General features: G+C 40.5%; 1 protein-coding gene across 2 annotated transcripts in view; it reads left to right on the top strand.

Annotated features, from left to right (window-relative positions):
- Positions 1–1,031: 1,031 nt before the first annotated feature.
- The window catches only part of nck1b (NCK adaptor protein 1b), a 28,821-nt gene continuing 12,113 nt past the window's right edge, over positions 1,032–17,739 (top strand). The window contains exons 1-2 of one of the 2 annotated variants that reach the window (XM_061666740.1): positions 1,032–1,222; positions 13,722–13,962. In XM_061666740.1, the coding sequence (XP_061522724.1) occupies positions 13,737–13,962 (226 nt within the window). In that variant the 5' untranslated portion in view covers positions 1,032–1,222; positions 13,722–13,736. Of the gene's footprint in view, positions 1,223–13,721; positions 13,963–15,649; positions 15,770–17,739 lie in introns of those variants that run through there. The other variant, XM_061666741.1, reaches the window with a different exon arrangement.

Genomic DNA, 17,739 nt, shown 5'->3' with positions numbered 1-17,739 from the left:
AGGAAGCCAATTATCTAAGTCAATGCAATGTACAACTGCTTCCTTACAAATACTTCTTATTATTTGCAATAAGTTAACCAATATTTTAAAAATTTAATATGTTGAATATCTTAAGTATATAATATAAAATTGTGTATTTTGCTAATCTTTTTAATTTGATGATTTTAAAAAATCAACAAACCAATTATTTCATAAATAGAAAATGTTGTGTACGTGCATTTTTATTTTACTAATCTTTTAATGTCATTTACAATGTTATTTAGTCAATTATTTAATAAAATACATTTTAGAAATGTTAAATGTATATGTAAAATTGCTTATTTTGCTGTCTTTTTTTGTACCGTAAATCAATTTACCAATTATTTCATAAAATAAATGAAACACGTATGAGATGTATATGTAAAATTCTGTATCTAACAACTATTCTAAACTTGAAATGTATGTAAGATTGTTTACTCCAAATAATTAATTATTATTTATAATAAATCAATCAACTAATTACATACTAAAATATATTACACGTGAAATTCATGTCAAATCGTTTATTTTCATAATTTTGTAATTGTTATCATTTACATTAATGCAATCAACCAATTATTTATTAAAAGAAAAACATGTTACGTGTGTATGTAAAATTGCTTATTTTACTGCAATTTTTATTGATTATTCAAATTTAATCAATTAAGCAATTATTTGGTTACATAAATGAATTTTAAAAAGAATAAATAAATGTGTAATATCACATGACCTTTGTTCATATAAATACTCGGTGGGCCGGATTAAACAATTGAGCGGGGCGTGTGTGGCCCGCGGATAACCCTACATGAGCTCGTGCCAGTGTACCTAATTTGTGTCCACTATCGTGCAAAACCATCACGTTCGTGGAACTCCATCAGGAGCTGTGGTGTATTTGACCTACCACCCAGTCGGCCAATCAGAAGAGCGACCATTCTTCCAACCAGCTAATGGCGTGAGGAGTGGGCGGGACCTGGTGTGAAGTGGAGCTAGCTAGTTAGCCTAGCATAGGCTAACGCCGTGGACCTATGACATGCTGGGATATACACACACACAGCCATGCAACTTCCAACGGCGGCTAACGGAGCTTCTTGACGTGGAGAATTGTTTAACTTAGCCGCTGTCCGGCGACGTCTCCGGGCTGTTTTGGGGATCACTTACGCACGGAGGGATAAAAAGAGAAAAGGTGGCCGTCGGCGAGAGGAAGGTAAGGCGTGCCATGTCAAATCAGTGGTGCCGCAGTGAGGCTTGTTATCCAGACGAGCCCTGAGGCTAGGTCTCTCTCTCTCTCTCTCTCTCTCTCTCTCTCTCTCCCCCCCCCACACTTCAACCGTACGTAACCTTTCATCACACGGTGGCTAACCAGAGGCTAGTTTCACATGACTCTCATAACCGTGTTCCATTTTTTAAAACAACAGCTTCATTGTTAGCTTGGCAACGTATCGCGACGTGCTTCTAGAAAGTTAGTACAGGTTAAATTGTCGTGAAGCCGGCGAAACGTGCATTAATTCTTCCGCTGAAACGAAAAGAAGGCAGTTAGCATCTCCGAATGTGTTAGCATTTTCTAATGTGAGACGCCCTGCTTGAATTATTAATTAAAATATATGTTTTAAAAAAGTATATTGTATGATGGTATTCGGAATTAAAACGAATAAAGTTTTTGTGGTAAAAAACGTATTTTCGATATTGAGGTCGAAATATTTTTAGTTGTACATTTTGTAAAAAGTAAGTATTTTTTTGGTACGGGGAAGACAATTTCGAGATTAAAGTTGTACGACAATAAAGTTACGTTTTAAGGGGAAAAAACGTCATCTGGATTAAAGTTGTAACTTGATGAAAATAAAATTGCATACTTTCAAGAGAAATGTATGTGGTTTTGGGAATAAAGAGCTTTTCAAGATTCAAGTCAGACATGAGAATAAAGTTGTATGTTTTCAAGAAAAAACACGATGATGGACACTTAGGAGATGAGTCATGTTTTTTTTTTAAAATTAGGATTTAAGTTTAGAATAAAGTTGTATATTTTCAAGAAAAATCTGATAGTTTGTGACATTTATTTTTTAGATTTGAATTGTAATATTACAAGAATACGTCTGTTTTTGATATAAACAGTAATATTACGATAATAGTTATATATTTTTCAAGATAAAATGTATAAAAGTTTTTTCTCCAAGATACAACTATTCAATAAGACACTACATTTGTATGACCTGATTCCTCTTATTTGTGTTTTTTTTTGTTTTGAATGATCCGCCACGTACCTGCGCTTCATTTATTTAATTTATTGTTTTCACAGCATTTACAAGGGCAGGTGAATTATTCGTGGATTTTCATTATCCGCAGTCGAGATCTCGTCCTATCACCCTCACAACTTTATTCTTGTTTATATTTTTATCAATGAGGCCTTAATACTCCTTCCTATTTACCATATGAAAGTTGAAATGAACACATTGGCTGCTAAGGAATCTGTCATTGCAGTTAAAATGCTACGCGCATCTGCGTGCACACAAACACACAGATAAGGAGTTTGTAATTGAATTTGCCTGTTGTTCATTATCTTCCTCCTCGTTTCCTTTCGGCTTGTCCCCTCAGGGGTCGCCACAGCGTGTCATCCTTTTCCATGTAAGCCTTTCTCCTGCATCCTCCTCTCTAACACCAACTGCCCTCATGTCTTCCCTCATTACATCCATCAACCTTTTCTTTGGTCTTCCTCGAGCTCTCTTGCCTGGCAGGTCCATCCTCATCATCCTTCCACCAATATACTCACTCTCTCTCCTCTGGAGGTGTCCAAACCATCTAAGTCTGCTCTCGCTGACTTTTTCTCCAAAACATCTAACCTTGGCTGTCCCTCTGATAAGCTCATTTCTAATCCTATCCAACATGGTCACTCCTAGAGAGAACCTCAACATCTTAGCTTCGGCCACCTCCAGCTCTGCTTCCTGTTGTCTCTTCAGTGCCACGGTCTCTAATCCGTACATCATCATCGTACTACTTGTCACTTTAAACTGCATACACTCCTTGAAGTCTCGGCACCATTTGCACAATGGTCATTGCACCGGACTATTGCAATATTAGTCATTCAAACTGCTATAAGTGCTAGAGGACTCTGCATCTTTTGCACAATTTTCAAAAAAAAAATGTACCAGCATTACCAGACAACTAGCAACCCTTTATTGTTCAGTGACTGTTTTTTTTTTTTTTTTTTTTTTTGTCAATGTCTTTATGTCACAAAAGTGTTCTCTGTCAATTGACTGTCTGTTGTCGTACTAGAGCGGCTCCAACTACCGGAGACAAATTCCGTGTGTGTTTTTTTGGACATACTTGGCAAATAAAGATGATTCTGATTCTGATCATGGCTGGCCTAACCACTGTCTTATAAAATTTGCCCTTCATCCTAGCAGAGACTCTTCTGCGACATAACACACCTGACACCTTCCTCCACCCGTTCCAATCTGCTTGGACCAGTTTCTTCATTTCCTTACCACACTCACCATTGCGCTGGACTGTTGACCCAAAGTATTTAAAGTCCTCTACCCTCACAATCTCTTCTCCCTGTACCCTCACTCTAACGCTCCCTAGTTTACTGCTAAATCAATGTTAAACGCCATACACAGGCTAACAAATAGCCTCTATGTGGCGGTGTTCTAACAGTTTAAGCAATGGATATTTGCGCACAAAACAAGCAACACAGGTAGACAGACAATCTAACAATACTCACAGGCATATATTCTTAATTGTCTGCAAAAAATGACGAATATCACTGCATTTTACGAAGTCACAAGTTGTGAAACTCTTATTTGTTTGTGTCGGGATGACTGTATTATACTGGTTCGCTTGGCCAAGTCATGCACATGGAGCTGCAATGAATTAGTTATAATGCAGAAACTGTTTATTTCTGTACCTTTAACAAAGCTAAAGAAAAAAAGCAAGTCTCACTTGTACACACACATTTTGGTGGAACTCGGTGAGAGTTTGAACGTAGAGGCTTGGTTGTTTTCTTAAGCTGCTAGGCCCTGACATAACTCACTTTCTCATAACTTGGAGAATTCATAACGGCATGAAAGCTTTATTCAGCTCGGCGTGTTGACACTGCAGCGATGAGGCCATTTTTCTTTTTTTAAAACCCTAATCCGCATTCACCCAGTTGTTGATTCTGATGACAACTAGGCTTTGGCAGTTTAGAATTTTTATTTATTTATTTATTTTTTAGCTGTTTTATCTAGTCATGACTATTGTGCGACAGACTCTTTCTATTTGAGTGCTCTTCTCTTCCTCCGTCGGACTCCAGCAGCCCAGAATCTATCCCAACTGCGCTTATTCGTGACAGCCAAAAAAAAAAAAAAAAAAAAGCTAATGTGGCTCAAAATTTCCACGGTCAGATGACAAGCTGGAGACGCACTACTCCACTAAGTGGCTTAGGAAAGTTTCTTTTTCAGCCATGTGTTTTGTTTGATCTCTTTTTTTTCAAATCTGAACGCTACTATTTTCTAATTTTCACTAGTGCTATTTAACAAATGTTTTCCAGTGGCCTTTCATGCATGAAGGCAGATGACACATTGTATATTATTAAACCTTACTGACGGCCACCTGTAAGTGTGAAAAAAGGAACATTATGACTTAACTACTGTGTTTTCGTACGTTAGTGGTAGATTCCGGTCGGTGCGTTCTCTACAATTTTGGGTAACGTCACCGCTGTAGGAGCGGAATACCCTGTTTAAGGCCATAATGTGAAGGAAAAAAATATGACAATAGTCTTGTAAAATTATTTACATTATTTTATTATTAATTATAATTATGATTTCTTATTTTGTGAAATTGTGCCCGTAAGCACAGTGCTTGTACAGCTTTTTCTCCCTCAAGATATTAGAACCATATTTTGTAAAATTCTGACATTTTTTCCTCATAATAAGGGATTTATTTTCATAAAAATAAGAATATTTTGTAATGTAGAATTAAGACTTTTCTATGAACAATAGGGCTTTATTCCAGAATAAGAGTAGAACTTTTTCCATAAAAAACAATTCTCAAGATGAATCAGTTTGTAGTAAAATTACGACTATTTTCTACAATTCCCATTTTTTTCTTTAATTTGACTTAATTCTCCAGAAAAAAACCTGACATTGTTCTTGAAAATTGTAACCCGTATCATAAAATTAGGCCTGTAAAATTCTTCTTTAATTTCCTAAATACTACATCTTTAGTTTCTACAATCCCGTTTTCACAGTCATAAAATTAGAGATTTATTCTCATAAACTTCATATATTCTCATAAAGTCTCATACTAGACTTTTCTGGTGGCATTCTGACTTTATTTTCTACAATTCCTGCTTTTCTTGTATCAAGGGTTCATTCTCTTTATATTTGGACATATTTCTCATAAAGTGAAAACTTTATTCTCATAAATTACGATTTATTTCTCATAATAAAATTCTGTCATTGTTTTGACTTGATTCTCATACTCAAAACTTGGGCTATGCATAAATTGGTGGTGACTCAAATTGGCATTCGAGTCTGCCGAAAAAAACAAATGCAGAATCAGAATTGTAGGATTTGAATCACAGCAAATCAAAGAATAACATACTACTAACTTTTTTTTCTGACAAGAGCTGCAATGCTGCTTTATGTAAAAATAACTAAATATTTCACAATTTTCAGCCTTTGTTTATGGGTGACGCCATTTAGAATTACTGTGCATAGTTTCTGTGCATGTACGCAGTTATAGCTACAATATAGCCCTCCAACGAGATCGTGGAAGGAGGCGTCCAGTAGCCTAACCCCGAAGAGCTGCACGGATATTCATGGCAACGCCACAACTGAAGCTGAAAAGGAGCCATCGCGGAGTTGGACGGCATACATGGTAGAATGAATGGGATAAAGTTGATCCAACACAGCGTGGCAGATATCTAACCCTGATTAGGTAGCCAGCCAGCTAGCGAAAGATAAGCCAGCTGGTCCAAACCAGCGAGCACTAAACGAACCTGGTTTCTACCTTTGGCCAAGTTACGGCAAGGGATCCTGGTTAAAGCATGTCATTTTAAACTAAAAAGAAAAACTTCTCTGGGGGGAGAATCAGCAGCCAAAACGTGCCATCATACTCACTTTCTGGTTCGATAGATTTGTTGGACTATTATTAGGGAATAGTACAAGGAGTATCGATTCCATTCTAATTCAGAAGTCATTCGTTACCTTCAATATGAATGGCGACTCTGGATTTCGAGGGCGAGTCCGAAACCTACTCAAAACATTCTATTTATAATTATTTTCTTAGTATTTTTTCTTTTTAAATTTCTTGTATACTTCTAAAATATGTTACTGATATTTATTATGTGATGACGTTTGGTTTCAATTTTATATTTGTGCAGAGAAAATTCAGATTTTGCGACAAGCACTTCTTACTTCCTCCTTTCAGTTTTGTTTTTGTTTTTATTGACTAGCTAAGTATTGTTTTCACTGCCTTGGTGTGAAAATGAGGATATGCGTACCAAAATGTGGTCACTAGAATTTTCATTATGACATTGCATATTAAAATGGCCTCCTTGATTGACCCATAGTGGAAGAGATCGGACTCCCAGGGCTAAATTATGACGGCATGTTGTGGATACGGGTTTTGTTTCACTATCGTGCAACCTGGAATGCCTCCTGCTCTCGAGATACTCTTACACAAGTTCCAACACGTGTCTCTCACAGACTTCCTTTTCCCAAGTGGCTTATTTTGTGACAGCACCTGAGGGCTTGTATTTGCCAGGATGTTGGAAGCCCCCGTATTAATTTCACCAGCCTCCGTCTGCTATTATTAACACGCGGTTTTACAAGTGAGCTACTGTTTTGATGGCAATAATAGCCTTTTTCAGAAGCGGACAGATTGGTAGTGCTGACAGATTGGGTATTGCGTGTGTCATTTACAGCTTCCCTAATCCTACGAGAGTTTTAAGTAGCCTGACACTAAAAGAGCAAAACATTTCAGCTCAGAATGATGTCTTTGCAAGGATTGATTAGTCATCAGGGAGATCCCTTCCTGCCGGCTGAGTTAATTTGATGAGGTAATCCTCAGGCCTGTTTTGTGCTCGGGTGTTGCCCAAACCCCTGTGCACTTTAAGCAAAAAACCGTACAACAACTAGCCACTCAAGTAACACGTAGGGGGGATGTGGATGTTCCACTATAGGTAGGTGGGGTTTGAAGAAACAGGTTTTCTCTTACATTGGGGTATTTATTGTATTCCACTTTTGCTTCAAACCCCTGTGTATCAACAACTTCATGCAGTTTGGCATCTGGTCCCTTTTCCATTCCTCTCAACCAAAATCGGCATCATTGCGTTTCCCTACACTCGTGTTTTTGATTGTCTCCTTTGTGGTCTCCATGGTCGCATCCTTCGCTCGTGGTTGTTGTTGTTGTAATGAAATGGGAGGTGACAATGGGGAAGTGAAAGCATGCCAATTATATGATTTGATTTTTTTCGTTTGTGTAGTTTCTGATTAAATCCAGCCATTTACCGAAGGCTGGGCGTAGTAATCGATTAATCAAGTAATTGATCATTAAGGATTGTGTCGACTGTGTTAAATCGGATGTTTATTGAACGCAGGGAGAGCAGTAGAACACGAACACAATGGGCACACTCACGAAGGAGTTGCTGTCAGCCACAGCTCACGCCTAGACCTTCACATGCAGATTCGGCAACGTCACACACCATTCCAACAGGCCACGCCTCTTGGCGTTTTCAGTTGTGGGACCATTTATACAGGGATTTTATATGCATGTGAAACACAAATAAAATAAACAAAAAAAACATTTCTAAGTCCTTGTGGTAAATTGTAAATTTGTTTTTAAAAACACTGTTTCTAATCCCTGTGTCTTCCCACCGTTTGTTTTGGGCCATTCTACACTGCAGGCATTTATCCAGAGGGTGCTTAGCCAACTGCTTTCATGCAGTTATGTGTGGCCTTGTTGCTCAGCTTGAGACTTATGAAATACGCTTTTGACATGCTCACAGAAGCACTGGTGTAAATGTTTCAATTGGCCCCGAACCTGATTTGAACGGCGACACATAGATAATGTCACTTTGCCTCACTACAAAGAAAATCGGAACTTGGTCAAGCCTGCTTTCTGTCAGAATGGATAATTTTCCCATCATCCGCTCACCCCTCTGTCCACACTTCCTGTCTCATAGTTGGCCCACCAAGTCTCCCATGACCCTTTGACGTGATGCTGCTGTTTTGTTTTGGGAGAATCTAGGACAGCCGCGATGAGATGCCGTCCCGTGGGCTTCAATTGCTGCAGTTCCATGTGAAAATCGCGCCTTCACGAGGCCGCTTGAAGGAGACTTGTGGCTAAAAATCGAGGATTTGGTGTAAGTCGCAGGAAGTGTCGCAGTGCCAGAGGGGGCGAGTGAGCATACAGAGCACATTCCAGAAGGCGAGAGCCCTGTGATTTTAGCAGGCTGTCACAGGGATTAGGTTACTGTCTGCCTCTGTGAGCTCATGCTGTACTGTGTCAGTGCCGCAGCAATCTGGCTGTGCAGCATGACGATTTCCCCCCACTCTAACAATGATGGATCTATATTTGTCCCATTAGGCTTCAGACATTCTTGTGACAATTTTTACAAAGCCTGTTTTCAGACCATTTAGTGAAATCCAACACTGTTAGATCTTCTCATGTCATATCTCCTTTACTGTATCCCTATACAATGCAGGACTGCATAGAAGACACTTTGGCTGCTCTTTAACTAGCGCTCCTTTCATTTTACCCTGCTGAGACAACCACATTGTGTCTGCAGCTGTGGGTTTGCCGGATGTTGTCATGTCAGTTGTTTCAGAGTGTCATAACTCGTGCGTGGTTGCACTGTACATGTCTTTTAACATATCGTCTCTTATCGAATGACAACCTTGTATCACAACGTTTGAATGTGAGATTTACGGTGCTCTCCTGAGTAGCCTAACAACCAATGAAAGCGTGTTTTATAACAGCATGTTTTTAACAAGCATCGCCACTGACCGACAGAGCGATACTATGTCTTAATAAACCAGGTCCAGACAACCTTTGATAATGAATGTAATGTTGAGCAGATGATCGGCAAAACAAGTATATTTTTGCTGAACAGACTCTGACTAGAGGTCAAAATCAGGTTGAACTTGCATGTATGCTAATTGAAGTGAATGTGAGACTTATTACATATTTCTCTGTCCTTGCTTGGACAGAGACTGTCAAGACGCCATTGTTCTTTTTCACTCCCAGTTACAGAGTCCGTGGCTTGGCAGAACTTTGTTTTGGAAACACAAGAATTTGTAATCTGCAATATTGAACAGGTTTTATATTTGCAGCTGTCATCCTTGGCTGTTTTTTGGACCAAATAATGGAGGAAAAATCACCCCACACCAGAGGATAGTCGGTCAGGATAATCTTTGAGCTATCTGACAATCGGGCCTTGCTGACTTTGATCGTACGAGAGGACAAATGCTCAAATTTGGCCCGATTATTGGAGTGTGTTGCCTGCTTAACAGTCATTTGTGGTTTGTTTTTATTAAATACTGTTAGATATATTTTATTTTATTTTTTTTGTAAATCAAATAATCAATAAAATAGGAACCATGTTCCACATTAATTTGAAAAACCATTGTGCGTACCACCCTCAGAGTGCAGGTCTCGTGGAAAGAATGAATGGGACAATAAAAAATAGATTGAAAAAATGTATGGAAGAGACAGGAAGGTCATGGACACAGTGTCTGGACCTCGTTAAAATGTACATCAACATTACAAGTACCACAGGTTTAACACCTTACGAAACATTGTTTGGAAGACCTTATAGACTTCCGTTGTTTAAACAAAAATGGGAACTTGATGACGAAACAAACTTAGCTGATAACATGAGAAAGTTGTTAGAGAAACAAAATGATTTAAAAGTATCTGCTGAAAGTAAACATGTTTCCCAGCAGGAAACCAAGTTGGTTGGACCGGGAGACTGGGTCCTAATTCGAAGCATCAAAAAGAAGCACTGGCATTCACCGAAGTGGGAAGGACCGTATCAAGTGTTATTGACAACTCCAACAAATACTTTGGTGTAAAATGTAACTACGCGGTTTTGAGACAGAGATGCTATTGTGCCGCTTAAGTCATTCACATTTTCAAAATGTTCCTATTGGATACTTTGTAAAAAGGTGTCATGGTGTTTCATTCTCACCTGTACCAGATGCCTCTCTTACGATACAGTGTTGGTGACTGGCAAGCCAGTTGTGAGCACTGTTGGCACGGTTGTGAATGCGAGTGGATTACTGATAATCTCGATGGGTGACCCGTCTTTGACCCACAGCAGCTATCACGACAGTAGATAAATTTGCCTCTGTCAGTGTCCTTTTTAACTTCGAGCTTTTTCCACACGACACATAAAAGTGCATTTGCTTTAGCATTCCTTAGGTAACAGGAAGTGATGCTTTAATGGGTGTTGTTAAAAGAAACAAGGATGTACCTTTTATTGTTTGTCTTGTCACTAACTTTATAGATTTAAAGTGGGAAAGAGAGCCACGCTTAACTACGGAAAACCCTTCATTTTCCACCACACTTGACCACCTGTCTACCATCCCATGTGGTCCGGCTGTCCATGTTGACCTTGACTACAAAACAAGCCGACTGTGCCTTTCTGAATTAATATTTCTTACAGCAGCTTTTACAATCTTCCATGCAGGAAATTGTCAGAAAGGGGGTGGTATTCTAGACTCAGTTGACCTAATTTCAGACATATTATTTAGAGATGTAGAAACAAAAAGGTGGAACGAAAAAAAATCCAGCTGGAAGTGTCTTTCATTCAAGAAAGCTGTAGGGGGAATAAAACTTGAATACTTGGGTAGATTAGTACAATAATGCTTGGGGATGAGGTTGCTTCATGGTTTACAGTGTGTGTGGCAAATGGACTGTGGATGTGACACCGTTCGAGCAGTTTGACCCGTCTGCCCTGGCGTTTTAGGGCTTTGGCTGGACAAGCAGCCTTGGCTCGCGCTGCAGCTGAGCGATTGGCTTGCAGCATCTGTTGCTGGGTTTTTTTGATCCTCCCTCACATCTGCACGGCTGCAAGTCACTGCAGAGTTAATGTGCAGTTAGCGCTCAGCCGCCCGCGCTAGTGGCCTCGGTAGCTAAAGGGATGTGGGATTTAAGTGCCGAGTGGAAGTGGAAATTCGGGGAAAGCGTTGTTCCTATGTTGATGAATCTCTTAAGCATTGTTAGAAAGGGAAGTATGACACAAATGTCATAAAGGAATGACGCGGAGGGATGTTGCAAGAAGAGAAGCAGCACATTCAGCACAAAACAAAAACAAGTACAACCTTGGGTACAATCCCCGATACTCTCTAAGATACTGTTGTGTTTGTTTCCTTGAAACTTGTCTTTTTTTTTTTTTTTTTAGCTTGGAAGCATTCCATTTGGCACTGGAAAAGTTGGACTCCCAATAATTAGCTAAATGGAGGAAATGAGTATAGAATGTATAGAAATTGACTTAAATTCTGACGTCTTTCAATTTTCATTACCTCGATTGGAGTTTTAGAAGGAGTCAAAGCATTAGATGAAACTATCAAGGTCCGACAGGGGTTTTTCACCAGATTCAAGACCTACCATTACTCGTAACGGCGCTAGATATTCAGCATCCCCTTTCCTTTTAAACCTGGTAAAGGCAGCATTTGTTTGGGATATACAGGTAGTTCCATTCCATTCTGAATTTGAAAGTCATAATGCAGCGTAGTCTATCACTAACATACGCTCGTGCAGTAGTAAAGACATAATTACACTAAATATTTGTATGAAAAACATGTTGATAGAAATAGAAAATTAAACGAAAAACAGCACATATGACAGTAACTTTGTGCCTTCTTGTGAGGATGTATTCTTACGCCACTCGTTACATTGACATGTATGTCGGTATCATTGTAAACCGAGGACGACCGGTACAGTATATTTGAATTTTGTAGAATTGTTCTACTATATTGTGGTCTCATGACTCTATCCCGGGCTGTTTCCGCAAATGATAAATGTCTCAACACCTCCTGAAGATATTAAAGAAGGGTTGACCGCAACCTTGTGATTATTTATGTATATTACCACTCATGCCTAATCGTGCTGAAAATTGGTTTAGCTCCCTGTGGTCCTTGTGTTTGCCAAGGATCATGTTCTTGGCCGGTACCAGGGCCAGCTGCAGTTGAAACCGAGACCCAAAACCAGTGCCTCAAATGAAAACTAAATCAAGAGCTCCTGATCAATGAGGTCAGTGTCTGGTCCCTAAAGTCAGTTCAGAGGTTAAAGGTAGAACCAAAAACCAGACATTGAAGCAGGCAAATAGATGATTCGATGCTTCTTCACTCTTGTCGATGCTACCCAAGCTCTTCACATTAGCATGGTGTAGCAGCGCTAATGGCAGAATTTGTCATAAGACCAGTGGTTGAATGTTGCTGTTTGTTCTGTAGTGACACACTTGGAGAATGCCTGCGGAGTGTTGCTGTTCTTGTGATGAGCAACATCCCTGCCTAATGAAGCAAGCATTGACTCACAAACACAGCATTACTTACTTAAAGATAATAAAAGTCCAATGCTTGATTTAAAACATAACCCTCATTAGTTTTCAAGTGAGGAATTGCAAAACGCAGTACTGGCAGAAATGACCATCCAAACTGCTTCAGTCTGAAATATGTTTTTTTATGAAAAACAATGGACAGTCGTTGGCTGTTTTCTCACAGGAAGCAATCCTTACACAAAATATCAGAAAATGTCAATAATCTCTTCGGCAGCTTTTTGTGTTGAAAGTTGCAAACAATAGTCATTCATAACTGTTGGTTCAACAACACAGTTGGCTGAGGGAAATTGTGTGTGCAGAGAAGAAACTTTGCCAATAGTAGCTGGCATCTGTTCAGCATTGTGCTCTTCTGGACTCTATTGTATTTGGACAAATGTTGCAGTTTATGTCTGTAACGTCGGTAATGTTTAACACTCGGACTCTAGAATGGAAAAGAGAGAGCGTTGTCCAAATAGGGGACCTTGATAGAGAGTGGTCATTTTAAAATCTTATTGCATCGTTTTTGTTCGTTTTCTTTTTTAGGCCAGCAGTGAAGTGTCAGAGCCCTTCAAGTCATCAGCTTTGATGAGGTACAGGTACAGCTGCAACGATTTTAGTCACGTCTTCTAAATGCAGTTATGCTGCTTATGTTGTACAAAAACTGGACATTGAAGTTATGGATTTGTGGATAACCAAATGTGTTTGTTCAGAAAATATATTTCACCGTTTTGAAAGAGAATCATTACACGAAACATGGATGTCTGTCCAAACTGGCAAACCCATCTCAAGAGCATTAAGTCAAAACCCAAATATTGACCTGTTTCTTTGGAACCATTGCAATCAGTTTTTCTCCAGTATCTGTTGGCAAGATTTTGTCATTGAGCATGTTTGTTTCTTTGTTGATTTTATTATTGTTCCCCTGGAGGGAAACTGCTGCTTGGACTTAAAAACATGCATCTCAAGTTACAAATTGAAATGTAGCAATGCATGAAGAAAGAGTTGGCCCAAATGTTGAGTAACTGCATTGGAAGCCCCCAAATTTGAGCAATTACTGCAGTAGGCTGTTCCTTGGTGATTCTAAAACATTGGTGACCTGTACAAACTACATGTAGGAGTTAATGTCATTTAGTTAAAAATGGATCATTTAAAAAAAAATACATGTGTTCTTTGTCCTCTTCTGCAGTTCCCATTGTGCAAGATGACAGAAGAGGTGATTGTCATTGCCAAGTTTGATTACATGGCCCAGCAGGACCAGGAGCTAGATATCAAGAAGAACGAGCGCCTCTGGCTCCTCGACGACTCCAAGTCCTGGTGGAGAGTCCGGAATGCCACCAACAAAACGGGCTTCGTGCCGTCCAACTATGTGGAGAGGAAAAACAGCGCCAGGAAGGCTTCCATTGTCAAGAACCTCAAGGACACGCTGGGTAAAAATCCTTCTTCCCTTGAGACCTTGTCACACATTCTCTGTCTTAAACCAAAAACATTGCTGTACGTGCATTACTATATAGCTTCTTGGAAGAAGGTAAACTATTCTGTCAGCCAATCACCATACGGAACCTTCGAAGCGTAACCCTGCAGCCAGCACCCCAACGAATGGGGTACTGAAAAGTGAGTCCGTTCTTGTTGGATATTTTAGCCTCTTTAGAGTGAAAATGCATACCAAACTGGACCAAAGCATATGCGGTTTTAGTGTGTGTCAATTCTTGTTTCTTTAAAAGATTATTTCTCCTCTGCATTGCGAGGAGCCATATGAGGTGGCTCGGGCATCTGATTAGGATGCCTCCCGGACGCCACCCCGTTTAAGTATTCCGGGCATGTCCCACCGGGAGGAGACCCGGGGACGACCCAGGACACACTGGAGAGACTATGTCTCTCGGCTGGCCTGGGAACGCCTCGGGATCCTCTCGGAAGAGCTAGAAGAAGTGGCTGGGGAGAGGGATTAGGCTGCTCCCCCCGCGATCAGACCTCCGATAAGCGGAGGTAAATGGATGGATGGATGTCCTGTGTTTGTCAGCGAGAACAGTGGTGCACATGTACAGCCCGTGGGCCAGAACTGCCCCGTCAGGGGGTCCAATCTGGCCCGTGGGGGTAGAGAACACATTAAGCGTCCTGGAGTTCTAATTCTAATCTAATTGTATTCAACGCTGCAGTGTGTGCAAATATCTTATCTTCAGGATATGGGAACATTCTCTTCCTGGTAGCATGGCAACAGTTCAAAAATGATAGTAAAACGAGTTGAGGTTGTTATGACTTGCAAATATCATGTTGCCCTTTCCAATGACCTTTTAATTTACAAGCATGTGATTGTTTTATTGCCACACTTGGAAGCTTGCTTGTAAGGTGTGCAGCGCGTAACACGAGCCTCGCTACGACTCCATACCTTCATGCATACGTACGTGAACTAAGCACAGGTGAACAGCTGCACGGACGACGCACTAAACGCACTCATAGACATGGTCAAGTCTCAGGTTTACATCCAGTAAACATGCCCTTATGCTGAAGAGAATTGAGCGGCTTGTAAAATTATAATTACAGTCATAAGAAGCTTTTAAATATGCCACCCTGATCTATTAGTGCATTCAAAAACATTTTACCTGGAGAATTGTGGGCGATTACAAAATTTTTTTTGTGAACGAGTGGGTGAAAAACATTTTATTTAAAACAAAAAACAAAAAAAAAAGTCTGTGTTTGGGCGTGGAGTGGTGTCATCCTCCTGAAAGAATGCATCAGAGTATGAGCCGCTTTGATGTGTGTAGGAGAGGATTCATGTCAAATTTTACAAACAACTGCAGTCATGCGATGGGTGAGCAGTTCATGAATCACCCAGTTGGTAACGCCACCCCCAGAGGAAAACATTTACTTTAAATTCCAAAAATCCACCACCCAAAAATAGCTCTTTGCCTTCCTTTTTACATCTTTACATCTCATTTTCTTCTGAGTTCAGCAGCTCCCCCCGTTCCTCTTCCTCCACCTCCTTCCTTCTTCCCCTCTCCATGAGGCCTATGCTCTGGGCCTCCCTGGCTCCCACTCTAATTGGCTCCTCCCGGTCACATGAGCCGGGCAGTGGGCGGTCCCCCCACCCCCACCCATCCCCAGTTCTCTGCGTGTTCACATGGAATAACTCTCCAGCTGCAGTAGGACGTGAGAGCAGCTGGGAGACGGCTACAGAGAGGCGAGGCGGCGGCGGCAAGCCAAAAATGGACATGGCTAACCTATTCAAACACTTCTTTCGTGAGTTTTACACTTTTCTTATCATACGGCTGGGGTCCTCTTTAAGTTTGGTGTTCTTTTATGATGGTTTATCTTATTCTCTCTTGATATTTGTAGTTGTGTGCGGGTTTGTCCAGTTCTCCCTTTCTGCCTGTGAAACCGTTAAAGCGTTGTTAGGCAAGTCTCTTCTGAGAAACGGATCTTTGTGCTAATATGTTGTGTTGGCAGAGCAGAGTGTGTAGGCACTCGCCGCACACACACACACACACACACACACAGAGGGTGGATATTCCCTTGAAAAGCCTGCTGCTCAGGATGAAGCCTGTAATTGTCTCAGCAATCCCTCTGTCTCTCTTGCTTTTAAGTACATATCTCCCCCCCCATCTCTTGTCCTCTAACTCGATGGATACCATTGTTGTTTTTGAAGACCCTCTCACCACTTTTGTTTGGGAATATCTCAAGACGCTCAGTTCCCTTTTATGCTACCTTCAGGGTGTTCATTCTGGGAGGGCCCCCACTGCACCACCCGCCGGTCATGAGCTATCGTTGTTCACGTAGAACAGTGTAGTCATTGTGTAAGGTGCCATCAATCGAAATACACCCCCTTTCAATCTCATGCACCTCGCTAATTTCTCAGAGGAATGACATTGGCCGGGGCCTGTTGATCTTTTACAGCCTCACTAACGCACACCCTTTTCTGTAATCTCATGCTTGTAACTGCTGAGTGCTACCCTCCTGTCTGTCTAACCCCTTACAAGCTTTACATGGACCCCTCATCGTCGTGTCTGGAGAGATTACAAAGTAGAGATGAGCTAACAAACTTGTATTTTTTTGGCAAATGCGGGAAGTTGCTCTGTCCCCTCCCTCTGTTTTCCTGTTTCTCAGCCTCCCCCATTGAGCGGAAACTCTAATTTGAGCCACATTTCTTACCGCCCCACTATTGGAGGAGAGCTGGCGTGAGAGGAAGTGAGAAGTCAGAAGGAAGTTGAATCATTGTGCAGGGACTCTTGTCTGTGTTTCAGGCGCTCACTTGTTCCCGCTTCTTTGCTTCACTCCTCTACTCGTTTTCTTCCCATCTTGTTCATCTTACTTATCACACAATTGTTTGGTTTTTTTAGATAAAGGGGGTCCTCTGTTTATGTGTAGTTCCGTTGTTATGGCGGCGAGCTAATACATATTTGTATGCAAGCCGGAATGCACTGTAGTTTTATCACCAACCTACCCGAACACAGTGGTAATGTCATAACTACTGTACTATTTATGAAAAGCACTTTTAAGCCCTTATTGTAAAACTAATGAAAAACAGTAAGTTTGGCGGTAACTAAGCAAGCCTTTATGTGCTGTGTGATGACTCATGGTTACGTCTTTCGTAACCTCAAAATGTTCTGAACTGTTGACCTGGGAAATCTCAGTTGACAACCTGTGAATATTTGTTGTCAAATTCAGTAACAGTTTTCTCAGGAAAACACATCAGAATCAGAATCATCTTTATTGGGCACATATGTCAAAAAGCAGAATGAATTTGATACCCATTATTGGTTTACTAGTACTAAACCGGTAGCAAAAAAGACTTAACAAAATTTAGGACCTATACACAAATCTACAAAGACTCAATAAGTTATATACAGTGTGCAATAGTGAAGTAAATTTGATCAACAACAGAAGCGTGCAAATGACGCAGATGGTGATAGAGCTACAATGGTGAATACAGGAAAAGTAGCACTCCAAAGAACTTGCAAGTCAGCTGTTTAAAAAGTAGATAGCAAGGGCAGAAAAGCTGTTGGAATGTCGGGTGGTTTTGGTGTTCATTTTTCTCTGGCACCTACCACAGGAGAAGGAGTTGGAAAAGGTGGTGTCCAGTGTGGGATGAGTTAAATAGAATTTCACCTGGCCTTATCTTTGTCCCTGAGAAATTGATTTAGCACATGTAGTTGTCAATTTATGACAGCATTGTATGGTGAACAATCGGTCCGAGTGATGCATACCAGTCA

The sequence above is a fragment of the Phycodurus eques genome, chromosome 21 (assembly GCF_024500275.1).
Source record: "Phycodurus eques isolate BA_2022a chromosome 21, UOR_Pequ_1.1, whole genome shotgun sequence".
Taxonomy (NCBI): Eukaryota; Metazoa; Chordata; class Actinopteri; order Syngnathiformes; family Syngnathidae; genus Phycodurus; species Phycodurus eques.
The sequence above is the reverse complement of the archived record's forward strand: the minus strand, read 5'-3'. Positions and strand labels throughout refer to the sequence as shown.